Source organism: Suricata suricatta, chromosome 2 (assembly GCF_006229205.1).
Source record: "Suricata suricatta isolate VVHF042 chromosome 2, meerkat_22Aug2017_6uvM2_HiC, whole genome shotgun sequence".
Classification (NCBI taxonomy): Eukaryota; Metazoa; Chordata; class Mammalia; order Carnivora; family Herpestidae; genus Suricata; species Suricata suricatta.
Genome location: NC_043701.1, coordinates 157,204,576 through 157,217,639, shown reverse-complemented (window position 1 = coordinate 157,217,639; position 13,064 = coordinate 157,204,576). Strand labels below are relative to the sequence as shown.

The 13,064-nt window shown below is 57.9% G+C and overlaps 1 protein-coding gene across 1 annotated transcript in view; it reads left to right on the top strand.

Annotated features, from left to right (window-relative positions):
- Positions 1-13,064, top strand: part of LOXL4 (lysyl oxidase like 4) — a 37,760-nt gene that overhangs the window by 18,734 nt on the left and 5,962 nt on the right. The window contains exons 2-10 of the mRNA XM_029932340.1: positions 4,830-5,144; positions 5,689-5,867; positions 6,733-6,938; positions 8,273-8,311; positions 8,456-8,675; positions 9,483-9,669; positions 9,838-9,992; positions 10,723-10,890; positions 11,921-12,083. Of these exons, the coding sequence (XP_029788200.1) occupies positions 4,865-5,144; positions 5,689-5,867; positions 6,733-6,938; positions 8,273-8,311; positions 8,456-8,675; positions 9,483-9,669; positions 9,838-9,992; positions 10,723-10,890; positions 11,921-12,083 (1,597 nt within the window). The 5' untranslated portion in view covers positions 4,830-4,864. The remainder of the gene's footprint in view (positions 1-4,829; positions 5,145-5,688; positions 5,868-6,732; positions 6,939-8,272; positions 8,312-8,455; positions 8,676-9,482; positions 9,670-9,837; positions 9,993-10,722; positions 10,891-11,920; positions 12,084-13,064) is intronic.

Below are 13,064 nucleotides of genomic sequence, written 5' to 3'. Positions count from 1 at the left end.
GGGCTCCCGCGTCTACCGGGTCCGCCCGGGGGCGGGGCCTGCGGGGCCTCCTCCGCGGGCGGCCGGGTGGGGAGCGCCCGCGGGCGGCAGCCGGATAAAAAGGCTCCAGGGCGCCCAGGGAGGCCCGTGAGCGCTGCTCGGTCTCGGCGTCAGGCCCCAGCCCCAGCCCCAGCCCGTCCGTCCGTGCTCCAGCTGGTGAGCCCCCGCCTGGCCCCTGGCCCCTGCTCTGTCTCTTGCCGTGCTGTCTGTCCCACTTCTGTCTCTCTGTGGGCTTCAAGCTTCTGAGGGTTCCTGAAGACTGGGAGCTGGGAGGGATAGGGGTCCCATGGACAGCTGGCCTAGCCCCCTAGGAACTCACCAACCTGCTGCCAGTGGAAGTGACCAAATTAGGGAGCTTGGCCCAAGGCCCGGCCCCGGGTGGCTCGCCCTGGCCTGGGGTGCCTGCGTGTCTTGTTTGTGAACAGGCTGAATGTAACCATTCCTCTGCCCTCTCACCGGGGGAGGAGGCAGGGGAAGGGGCAAGGTGGGCTCACATGTCACTCCTGTGACTTGGGGGACAAAGAGGCAGGGTGGAGCGGGTCTCTTGAACTAAATAAACCAGAGCTGACTATGCTGGGGGTGGGGAGGCAGAGGATGGAGGGTGGGCAGAGGGCTGTGACTGCCACATGTCCTGTGCCTGATGGTAGAACTCAGAGCCATTTGCTGGCACTGCTTCGGCTCACTGTCATCAGTGATCCCAGGGAGGGACCCCATCCCCAAGAGCCAGAGAGAAGGGCTTCAGGTGCCCCCGAGGCTGGTGCCCATGAGGGCAGCACCCACCCCCCATGCTCTCTCCAGAATACCTTGGGCATTTCCAGCCTATCCTAGAGGGGCCAAGTCAGGCGAGGTGCCAGAGTCCCCTGGTAGCATCTGGAGCAGGTGCCTCTCTGCTGCAAGCTGGCAGGGTCACTTGGTTGCACTCAGTGCTGGCACCAACCCCAGTGCCCTCACACCACGGCTGGGCCATCAATCAGCCAGCAACAGGGTGGAATTTCATTCATCTCCCTGCCTCCCTTCCTTCTTCCCCTCCTCCTCCTGCGTCCATCTCTCTTGTGGCTGAGAGCCCCACTTCTGGAGCCAGGCTTCCCGGGTTTGAATCCCAGCTGGGCAAGTTATTTAGCTTCATATCTATGAGGTAGAGATAAGAATGCCATGGATAGTTTTAAATGTGTTCTAATAACTAATCATTATTATTAGCCACCCACCACCACTACCACCACCTTCCTACCCTGTCCCCTTCTCCCTCACTTGCGAAAAGAACTGCCACCTTGGAGGCTGTTTCCTTCTCTAAGGCAGGCTTCCCAGCCTGGTCATCTCCGCGGTGCTGGGCGCTGGAAGAACAGTTCTGGGGAGACACTGTGGAGGCTGGTGGTGGAGATAGGAAGCAACACCAAGTGCTAGGAAGGCGAGGGCCTGGGAGGGCTTGACGGAGGTGCCGCATTGGAGCTGGGTGTCGTAATTAAACAGTCGGAGACAGAGGGAAGGGTACCTCAAGCAGTGAGAGCAGAGGTTTGGGATGTGGAGAGGTTTGGGTATGTTTGGAGAATGGTGAGAAGGCAAGTTTGCGGTGAGCGGAAACTACAGGGGGCCCTGCAGTGGTGGGAAGGCTGGGAAGAGGGGCCCTCCCCACGTCTGACTCTCAGTTCCCACTGCTGCCTCCCCCCACCCCCATCCTGGGGTCCTGCAGCGGAAGCCTGCCCCTGGCCTCCAGGCAGGCCCCTTGGTGAGGAGAGGAGGGAACCTATGGGCCCAGGACTATGTGCAGCCTCCAATAAGCTCTCCACAGTGCTGTGGAACAGCAGCCAAAAGCCACACAGCAGACCTGCCTGGCCTCCCCGTGGCCTCCCCGTGGCCCATCACTAGCAGGACCCCAAGTGCTATCTCCTCATACTATAGGTGTCACATCTGAGTCTCAGAGAGAGAGGAAAGCCCCTGACCCAAGTCACATAGCCATTTGGTGGCAGAGTGAGGGCTCCCGGGGGATGGGGGCAAGAGCAGGGGGTGGGGTCATCTCTCAGGTCAGTCCCAGTGGGTCCTAACAGTTGGAGGGCCCTGAACCCAGTCCTTCCCACCCTCTCATCATCTGGGGAAGGTCCCTACCCACCGTGACTTCCATTGGGCTCAGTCCATAACTGTCCGCCTCCTCCTTCGGGGTGCCCAGAGGAGGGAAGGGCACATCCCAAGCAGCAGAGAGCACACTGCTCAGTGTCAGTGGGTCAGGAGCCCCACAGGTTCCAGAGTGGGGAGTCACATAAAGAAAACAGTGTTTAAGTCTGGAAAGGAAGTGCAGGAGGGATCGTGGTGGGAAGAGACTTAATGGTGAGGATGGAGAGGAGACAACACCCCGCCCCAGGGAGGGAGCAAGGAGAACCTGGGCTCCGAGGGACAAGAGGCAGATCTGGAGAAGGTCACAAAGAAGGGGACCGGGGACTTGCTGATGAGTTAGGGTGTGGCCTCCATTCCTTCTTTATCCAAGAGGGGCTATAACCAACCCAGACCAACCAACGGTGCCAGAGTGGTGGTTACAGCTGCTGTTAATAATAGTTACCTGTCAATGGAGAGCTTCTCTTCTAAGGGCTTAACATGTGGTCATCACTCATTTAATCAGTACAAGAATTCTATGAGGTAGGTGCTATTTACCATCCCCATTACAGAGGCAAAACTGTGGCCCTGAGAAATTAAATCCCTTGCCCCAGACTATCCAGAAACTATTGGTGGGAAGCGGAATGTGAAAGCAGGCGGTCTGACTCCCGGTGTGTAAGTGTTAAGTGCTGTGCAGTGCCGTTCCCAGCCGTGATATTTTCTGCTGTCACCTACATACGTAGCTGGCACTGTCCTGGGCACTGGGGGCACAGAGCCGCCGTCCCCATGGAGCATCCTCCCTGAGCCCATCTAGTATGCCCCTGGGAGCCCACTCCACCCAACCCTGGGCTTACCAAAGCAGGAGGATTAGTGGCTGAAGGCAGGGGTGGGAGGGGGGGGGCGGTTGTGTGCAGGAAGGAGCAAGGACTGATTCCCAGCCAGACTACCAGTCTGTGGGGACAGGAGTGGCAGGGGCCCTGTGAGGCACTGCCTGCTACAACTGACCAGCTATGCAGTCTCCTGGTGGCAGCGGGGACCATGGAAGAGGGAGTCTCCCCAGAATGAGCTCTGTCTCTTTTCTTTAAGTTTATTTATTTTTGAGAGAAAGAGCATGAGCGGGGAAGGGGCAGAGAGAGGGGAGACACAGAATCTGAAGCAGGCTCCAGGCTCTGAGTTGTCAGTGCAGAGCCCGTGGCAGAGCTTAAACTCATGAACCGTGGTGAGATCATGACCTGAGCCGAAGTGAGACACATAACTGACTGAGGCACCCAGGGACCCAGAATGAGCTCTCTTAGGACTCAGGCATTGAACAGGGAGTCAAGGACCCAGCGTTCTCCCCCTGTTCCAGGCCAGCCTCAACCCCTCCCCCAGCTGCAGAGCCTGGCAGTGGAGGAGCTTCAGCGTTGGTGGCTGCAGACGCTCTGGTGGCCCTAACCAGCTCTCCGCTCTCCCCAGTGCTCCAGGATCAAGGCGCTAATGTGTGAGGGGGAGACAACCAGCCCTTAACCTCAGCCCCCTCTAAGGACCCAAAGAGCACCTGTTGTGATTACGGGACGCTGTCTCTGGTGTGGGCTCATTGCCTAAAACCGTCCCACGGCCCTCACTTCCTACAAAATGAAGAGCAACCGTCTGATGGTGCCCAAGGCCCTTGGTTATCGGGACCCCAGCCTGTGCCTCCGCCCCCGCCCCTGCCCCCTCCAGGCCTCCAGTACTACAGCACAAGGGAAAGAGAGGAGTCTCTGCAAGAGCAGGACGTGGGTATTAAAGGATGGGCAGGAGCCTTTACCCACCCTGCCTGCAAGACCCCTTTCCCCACCAGGGGAGAACCCTTATTAGCCACCAAGGCCCTGATTAAGTATCCCCTCTCTGAGAGCCTTTTCTGCTCCCCTTCTCTGAGCTCTATGACAGCGGGGGCTAGTGTTTGATGTCTCCTCTTCTGTGTCCTGGCACCTGGCCTAATAGTTGGCCTGAGGCAAGCATTCCAAAAATGTTGGTTGAATCAATGAATCATGTGTCTAGGTGGACCCAGAGCTTGAAGATATCCTAGACTATCTGACCTGGAGGAAGTATTGGACAATTTTTGGTTCAGTTTCCTCACTTTAGAAATAAGGAATTAAGACCTGGAGAATTAAGAGACTTTCCCAAGCCAGCCACACAGCAAATGAGTGATAGAGGCCTGGACGCCCCCCCCTCTTGTTTCCACTCTCGCATTCCATGTGCCTTCCACAGTGAGGGTGGCCAGGGTGCAAGAAGAGCAATGGCCCTGGGGTAGCTGTTCTGGAACTAAGGGCACCCTGGGGGCTCCCCTGTGACTCAAAGGGTAGGCCACCCCTTCAACCTACGTATAGGACTGTATTGAGAATGGCTAGTTACTGAGTGCTGGGGGGTAGGTTTGTGCTAAGCACTTTATCTATAGTATTTTACTTAACACTCACCACACCGGGACAAGGATTATTATCCCCACTTTACAGATAAGGAAATTGAGACTTAATAAGGTTAAGCTTCCTCAAAGTCACATGGACAGTGTGGGTTTAGACCAAGTTGCCTAATCTAAGAGCCCAGACTCCATGGATGCCTCTATGCACACATGTGCATATGCACACGCACACGTGGAGGGGCTCTACCATCTTTTGTCCCTACCAGCCAGCAGAAGAGGCCTAGGTCAAGGGTAGAGGTGGTGATCACTGTCACGTTTACTCATTCCCCAGGTGCCTTGGCCCCAGCTGCCCTTGAAGTCGCCACGATGTGGCCCCTACCAGCTGCCCTCTCCCTGCTCCTGCTGCTCCTGCTCCTGCTCCAGGCCCCTCCTTGCAGGCTACAGTCACTGGGCACCACGAAGCTACGGCTGGTGGGCCCAGGGAGCAGGCCAGAGGAGGGCCGCCTGGAGGTGCTGTACCAGGGCCAGTGGGGCACTGTGTGTGATGATGACTTCGCTCTCCAGGAGGCCACGGTGGCCTGCCGCCAACTGGGCTTTGAAACAGCCTTGACCTGGGCTCACAGTGCCAAGTATGGCCAAGGGGAGGGTGAGTGCCTGGTGCTGCCCAGCAGGAGGACGAGGAGATGATAGTGGGTCTCTCTCAAAGGCTGAGCTCCCTGAGGCTTCAACAGGCTCCTGCCCATCCTTTAATACCCAGCTCAAATGACCTCCTCCATGAGGTATTTTCTGAGTGCCCCAGCTGCACGTGACCCCTGCTCCGACTCTCCCACTCTCACCTACAGTGTGGTGCCCACCACCACCCTACTCCATTCTTACGGAGTGATTGGCACACAGTAGGTTCTCAGCAAATGCTGTTGAGTGAACAAATGGATTTGGGTGGACAGATAGATATTATTACTAAACCTACCTGGCATTTTCCAAAAACAGATTCTACAGGACCTGCTGCTAAAAGGAGGCAGCAAGTAAGGTTGTAGATACCAAGATCCCAGGAGAACCAACTCCTCTCCCCCACCCCTACTTTCTACTCAGGCTCTGGAAGAAGACAATTGATAACTCTTGATAGCTATGAAAGAGGCACAGCTTGTGACTTGCTTCTTTGTCCCTAAGCATTACCCATCCCCTGCCCACAGGACCCATCTGGCTGGACAATGTGCGCTGTATGGGCACAGAGAGCTCGCTGGACCAGTGCATGTCCAATGGCTGGGGTGTCAGTGACTGCAGTCACTCAGAGGACATTGGGGTGGTGTGTCACCCCCGGCGCCAGCGTGGCTATCTTTCTGAGCGAGTCTCCAATGCCCTTGGGCCCCAGGTGAGGAGCCAAGGGTTGGGTCATGGGACAGAGAGGCTCTGGGCAATGAACCTGGAGGAAGAGGGAAGGGGAAGGCAGCAGAGTGGCTGAGAAGTATCCTTGGGGCCCCACGTCATGTTGGTGGGACATGGTGCATGGACAGAGGGCTCAGCTTGCAGCAGGACAGGTTGGGGGTTCAGGCTGGGCCTGCTGGGAATCACTGAAGCTGCTCCCCATAGGGGAGGCAGAAGGGGGTGAGGGTCTGCCTCACCCACAAGGCCCAGCCACAATTGCTGCCTCTTCCCGGCACAAACAACTTCGAGCTAAAAACAGCCCAAGCCAAACACCAGGAGCAGGCAGGGCAGGTCCTGGCTTCTATGCTCCACTTCCAGGAAGCCCCAGCCTTAGGACAGCTGGCCTTGGCCCACAGGCCCTGCAGCAGGCCAGGGTTGGGTGGTCTTCATGGTCTAAGTCACCCCAGGGCTAGGGCAAGGGTCCCATAGGCCAAGGATCCTGCTGGGAGTCTCAAACAGCTTGTGTGCCCATCCTCAGCTCTCCCCAGGGTGACACAGAGAAGGCTCCTATGTGCCCAGTGGAAACCTCCCAAACTCCAAGGGTCCTGACCCTGATCCCAGGGAATGCACAGACCTGCCTGGTTCTCTTTGGAGTTGAGGAGAGGACCACAGATAAACCAAGGTTCTCTCATGCTCAGTGTGGCTTTGACAGATGACATGGTCTCTGGGCCTCTGTTTCCTGGTCTGTCCATTGCGGGGCTGGATGGGGTCATCTCTCAGCGCTCTGAGCCCCGGCTCTCCCATGTGAAGACCTATAGCGGGCTCGGTAGGGGCAGAAATCCTGGGGCCCACCGTGGTTCTGCACCCTGCAGGGCCGGCGGCTGGAGGAGGTGCGGCTCAAGCCCATTCTCGCCAGCGCCAAGCGGCATAGCCTGGTGACTGAGGGAGCGGTGGAGGTGAAGTACGAGGGCCACTGGCGGCAGGTGTGTGACCAGGGCTGGACCAGGAACAACAGCAAGGTGGTGTGTGGGATGCTGGGCTTCCCCAGCGAGGCACCCGTCAACAGCCATTACTACAGGTAGGAGGGCACTTGGGCAGAGAGGGGCAGGGGAGGGGGGCGGGGGTCCGTGGGGCAGTGGCTGAGTGCATGCACCCATATGCGAGCATACGTGTGTGCGCCTGTGTGTGTGTTATTGACGCGTATGACGTGTGGGAACTTGCAGACTTCAAGGTGGGCAGGGTGGTGTCTGTGGCACTGGGTGTGGGGCTGGGAGGGAACCAGGCCCAGCTGGACTTCTGTGTCTCTCATGAGGAGGAGGAGCAAGAGGACTAACTTGGAGACCCTGGGAAGAACCTAGAAACGGTTAGGAAAACGCTGTACTTGTAAATTATATGAAAAGAATTGCCTGTAGTACAGAATGTTCCCCAGATGAAAACAACTGAACGCAAACCTGTGTCCCTGCTTAAAAGCTGGCCTTGACTGAAGCTACTTAGGGCGGCGCCCACAGGTATAGACAGGCCTGAGCTCTGCCCGTGCCAGGCTGTGGGCCCTCAGTAGGGCCCCCGGGGCCTCGATAAGCCAGTCCACGGGGAATTTCCTCCACTCTGATCTGAGCCAGGCTTTGACTGCATCACGTGTGAGCAGGACGTGGGGTGGGGCAGCATTTGGGAGAGGAAACATAAAAATACTCTGTCAAAAACGTGACACAACTGTCACAGGGTTGCATCAGCCTCTAAATGGTCACCAGCTCTGTGCTAATAAAAACTAGACGTGTTTCTCATCAAGGGAGAAGTCCCTCCCCCAACCCCTTGTACACTCCCAGTCAGTTTAGTGGCTCTGTCCTGCATCTCTGTCTTACCTGGGCCTGCTCCCAAACACCAGCCGCGTGGCTGTCCCTGGGGATGACTGGGATGCGGGCCCCTGACTCCCCACTGCCTGTAATTGCACCTCTGGGCCTAGTCGATGCGCCTGGCACCCGTGAGGAGGGCAGCCCTGATTATAGGCTCTGAGTGGGCAGCCCTACCAGCAAGGGCTCCATCTTGCGCCCGCCCCTGGAGGATCGGAGGACCCTTCCCCTTTTCTCAGGGCGCTCCCTAAAGGCTCCCCTTCATCTGCATATGGGGAGAGGGCATGCTGGAGGACTGCCCACTCAGGCGCAGTCCAGTGCAGTAGCAGCCCTGGTTGGGGACTAGTTGGGGGAACTTGCTGGATCCCGGGTCTCTCCCTGGGAAATGGAGATCATCGATAACTGTGCAGAGACACCGTGCCAGAGTTGCCAGAAGCTCAGCATTGACCTAACGAGGCCAAGTTTACAGACTGAGTTCTATTGCAAACTCAAGACCAGCTCTGAGGAGTCAGGGCCCAGGGGTCTCCTGCACCCACTCCATCCCTGTCTGTTTTCTCCCACCTAGGAAAGTCTGGAACTTGAAGATGAAAGACCCCAAGTCTAGGTGAGGAGCAGCTTCCTTAGGGGAGGGTGCAGAGGAGTGTGGCACTTAGGGGAGGGTGTGTCCCTTTCCTCCCCCGGGCCCTGGCCTGCCTGACTCCTGAGCTCCCTCAGCCCCTCCCCACCCTCAGTCTCCCTTGTCTTCCAGGCTGAAGAGCCTGACACAGAAGAATTCCTTCTGGATCCACCGGGTCAACTGCCTGGGGACAGAGCCCCACATGGCCAACTGCCAGGTGCAGGTGGCTCCAGCACGGGGCAAGCTGCGGCCGGCCTGCCCTGGCGGAATGCACGCTGTGGTCAGCTGTGTGGCGGGGCCCCGCTTCCGCCCCTCGAAGGCAAAGCCTGGGCGCAAGGAGTCCTGGGCAGAGGTGGGCCGGGCAGGGTCTGAGCAGGAGCGGGTGGAAGGGACTGGTGGGCAGGGGCTCTCCAGGACAGGCAGGAGGGGAGTGGAGGGGACAGACGAACCACCCCCACCGAGGCGGCATTGGTGCAGACGGGGAGGAGGACACAGCATGGTAGAAACTTGGAATTTATTTAAAAGGAACCATTTATAACCCAACCATAAATGGAAAGCTGACATCACTTGCCATGAATAGAAGGCAACCATTAAAACAGTAATTACATTGTAGCTAACACCCAGTTGAGGCCCGAAGGTATTGAACCTGAGCCTGGTCCTTTGTTATAAAAAGCAACAAGCAAGTGGTGGTGAGGTGTTGCAGACATGGTGGCCCCACCAGTGGGATGGCCTCCTCCATGCAACAGGAGGGACTGGGGGAGAAGCAGTGCTTGTCAAGTCAGCTTGATTAAGGCCGTGCGCACGGCTCTCAAGTCATCTCACACATCCTTTTGGGAAGCATCGGTCTAGTTCGGCCCCAAAGGACAAGGAAGAAGCCAAGGCTGGACAAAAGGAAGGGACCCACGCCCCTAGAGATCAGGGAGGGGCTCAAGAGGCCCAAGAACCCCAACCTGTAAGGCTCCCTTGTTCCTACTACTGCCCCTGTGATGGGTCTTTGTCAAGAAGAAAAGGACTTGAGAAAAACGGTTTATTGGAGGTAATAGCCCTGAGCTGTCAGAGGCGGGACTGGAACTCCCTGTCATTGGCTCGCCCAGCGTGAAGGGGTGCGCCCAGGCTCCCCGCCATGGCTCAGCCCTCTCAGAAGCCGGTTTTCTTGCAGCAGGAGTTGAAGATGCGCCTCCGCTCTGGGGCCCAGGTGGGTGAGGGCCGGGTGGAGGTGCTCAGGAACCACCAGTGGGGTACAGTCTGCGACCACGGATGGAACCTCATCTCCGCCAGCGTTGTGTGTCGTCAGCTTGGCTTTGGCTCTGCTCGGGAGGCCCTCTTTGGGGCGCAGCTGGGTCAAGGTAAGTGAGGAGGCCTGGGGTGGGGCAGGAGGACTTGGATGTGCCCAGGGTCCGTCCCTTGGTGTTCAGGGCCCAGGACAGGAAGGTCTCCCTGTCTGTGGAGGGGAAACCACAGGTGTGGGGTTACGGAGACAGACCTTGCACAGCCTCTCTCCCTCTCCCCCATAGGGCTGGGGCCCATCCACCTGAGTGAGGTGCGCTGCCGGGGATATGAACGGACCCTCAGTGACTGCCCCTCCCTGGAAGGGTCCCAGAATGGTTGTCAACATGAGAATGATGCCGCCGTCAGGTGCAATGTCCCTAACATGGGCTTCCAGAATCAGGTGAGCTCAGACTTGGGCGTGGCCTCAGGCCCGGGGTTGGGAAGCCCTGAGAGAGCCCCAGGGCACATGGAGCCAGGAGACGGGGCATTCTCAGAGCCGGTCTGGAAAGCCCTCTCCTCGAGGTCCCTGGCCTGACCTACATCCCCTGAGGGCCAGGTTCTGGCCTTCAGAGATGTCCAGTGGTGGCGGGCACTCAAGGTGGATGCACTGTCCCACCACAGCCTCTCAGGTCCCCGGGGAGGCGGGAAACGAAGGTGGCTAGGACAGAGGGCCGCAGGGCTGTCAGCGCTGGGGAGAGGCACTGGCCAGGCTGTGTGGGCTGGGCAGACTTCAAGTGCCCAACAAACATGGGTGGTAGACAAGTCGCTCCTGTCTCTGATCGTGGCTCTTCTGTAATTTGAGGTTAATTATCTCATAGGGTTATTGTGAATGGGATGATAGATATGAAAGCCCTTTGCCATTGGCAAGCCATCATTAATGGTAGAATTTCAGGTAAGAGAAGCACGAAGACCAGAACAGGAGCCTCGGATGAGGCACCTAGACTCAGGTTTCCCTAGTGGGGACACTATCTAGCAAAATGCCCCAAGGAACAGAGAAGGAGACAACCCAGAGGAGTGTGCCCAGGGCTGCACAGTGAGCTAGGCCAGGCAGGTCCAGGCTGGCGTCCGGAGCCCTCCCCGCCCCCTCCCCGTGAGGCTGCTGCCCTGCTCACACACCTGTGACCTTGCAGGTGCGCCTGGCTGGTGGGCGCAGCCCCGAGGAGGGCGTGGTGGAGGTGCAGGTGGAGGTGAATGGAGTCCAACGCTGGGGGGCCGTGTGCAGCGACCACTGGGGGCTCACCGAAGCCATGGTGGCCTGCCGACAGCTCGGCCTGGGTTTTGCCAACCACGCGATCAAGGTGGGTCCCTGTTGTGTTTCCAAACGCCCTGTGCTACCATTGCTAACCCTTCCTGCATTCCTTTAGTGATGAATTATTGAGTGACACTGTGGGCCGATAGAATGCTAGGCACTGGGGACAGTGTGGAGAACAAGATGTAGCTCCTGCTTCACAGGACAGTCGGTAAAGTGAGGAAGGCGGTGACCAGAAAACCATGCACCAGGCACATACTTTTGTCTGTAGGAAAGATGGCTAGAAGTTCACCGGAGAAGGTGGGGTGGGGACAGCCCAGTTAGAGGCCCTGCTGCCCAAGGAGGCTTGACCCAGTTGGGGGAATCAGAGACCGGGACCGGAGTGGGGGCTATCAAGGACCAGTGGTGTGATGTGTGAGGGAGGGAGGAGGTGGCAGACCGTTCAAAGTCTGCAATGCACATTTTTCAAAACTCTCTTCTGTGCTGTTCGGCACACTGCTGGGGTGGAGATGAACATGGATGTGGCAGTAGCCCAGCTGAGAAGTGACGCTGGTGTGGCCCAGGCTAGTGGCAGTCCTGGGGGATATAGGGCTACATTCAAGAGACTTTAAGGAAAGAAAATCACAAGGCCAGGGTGTGGCTGCCATGGTACATCGTCCTTGGCTGGGCCCGCCTGGCCGGTGGGGCTGCAGGACACTTCACCTAGAGAACTGGGGCCAACCCTGCGCACAGCCGACCCCCAGGGTGACACGAAGCACAGCTGGAGAAATGGGGCAGGCCACCTCAGTGGGCAGCAAGGGGACAGGGCCCTTGTCTTCAATAGCTAAGGGCAGTCGTGTGGAAGAGGGTGGGGGCAAAGCCAGCAGCAGAGGATCTCCCTGTCTCAGTGCAGTGGAAGAAACTTCTGCTCTGGGTGGGGCATGAGTAGCAGAGAGTGGCCCATCACTGAAGACTTCGGAGCCCAGGCCGGGCACAGGCGGGCAGGGGTACTCCAATAGGGTTCTAGAGCGTGGGCATCAGAGGAGAGGATTCCAAATTACCCCTCAGCCTGAACTGGGTGCCGCTCGCTGTTTTCTCAGGACACCTGGTACTGGCAGGGGACGCCCGGGGCTGGAGAGGTAGTGATGAGCGGCGTGCGCTGCTCAGGCACAGAGCTCGCCCTGCAGCAGTGTTCGCGCCACGGGCCGGTGCACTGCTCCCACGGCGCAGGGCGCTTCTCGGCCGGAGTTTCCTGCACAGACAGTGAGTAATGTCCACGGTGCCAGTGGGACAAATGGACCTGGGTCCTGCCCCCCGCTCCCCCTGGCCTTCCCCAATTTGGAGAGCCTGCACCTCCCATTCTCCTGGAGGGCCTAAGAGCTGCTCCCAGAAGCGTGGAGGTTGAAGGGCTGGACTTGGAGCACTGGTTCTGCCATTACCAGCTGTGTGGCCAAGTCCCCCATCCTGTGGGGATCCAGCCCTGCCCTGCTTGGCTCATGGAGTTATTGTGAGGATTAAAACAGAGAGCATGAGAAAACACAAGGATACCCAACAGTGGTTTTCAATTTTCATGCCGTGACCAATAGTTAAAAAAAAAAAAAGAAAAAAGAAACAGGATAGAAAATGAAAGCATGTGTCACACTTAGGGCAGTATCCCAGGATTGCGTACGTGTGTACAAGGCCACAGCGCAAAATGTATTTTGTAGTGGAGTTTGTAGGAAGAAGAGTCTGAAAGCTGTTGTGCAGGGAATGTAACTGTGAGGGGCGCGCACGGCCTGCTGGGTGTCCTCCTCCGGAGTGGCAGGGTTTGCCCAACAGCCACAAGCCTGTTCTGAGGCTTCAGTCCACCCCCCACACTCAGATTCTCAGGGTGGCAGTGTCTTTGTGACATCTGCCAACCAGGTCGATGCCATGATAACTGTAGCCAGTCCAAAGGCTGCAGGCTGGCACCAATGTGTGTGGCCACTTGACCTTGTTCCCAGCCAACCTTGCAGGCCAAGACAGCCTTCATCTTTGTCAGTGACCCTCGCCTGCAGGGTCATGTGGCACTGGAGTGGGCCTTCCCGGCACCAAGGTTGCCAGCACGTTGGGGGCCTGCTCCCCAGTCTCCCCCCAGCCTGGAAACCCTGCACCCCCTCCCTGGTCTACTATCTGGTGAATGCTTTGGGCACTTCACAATGGTTGAGCCCAGACAGGCGACCTGCCACCTGTGGGACCATCCATATCTCTCCTGTGATTTTTCTC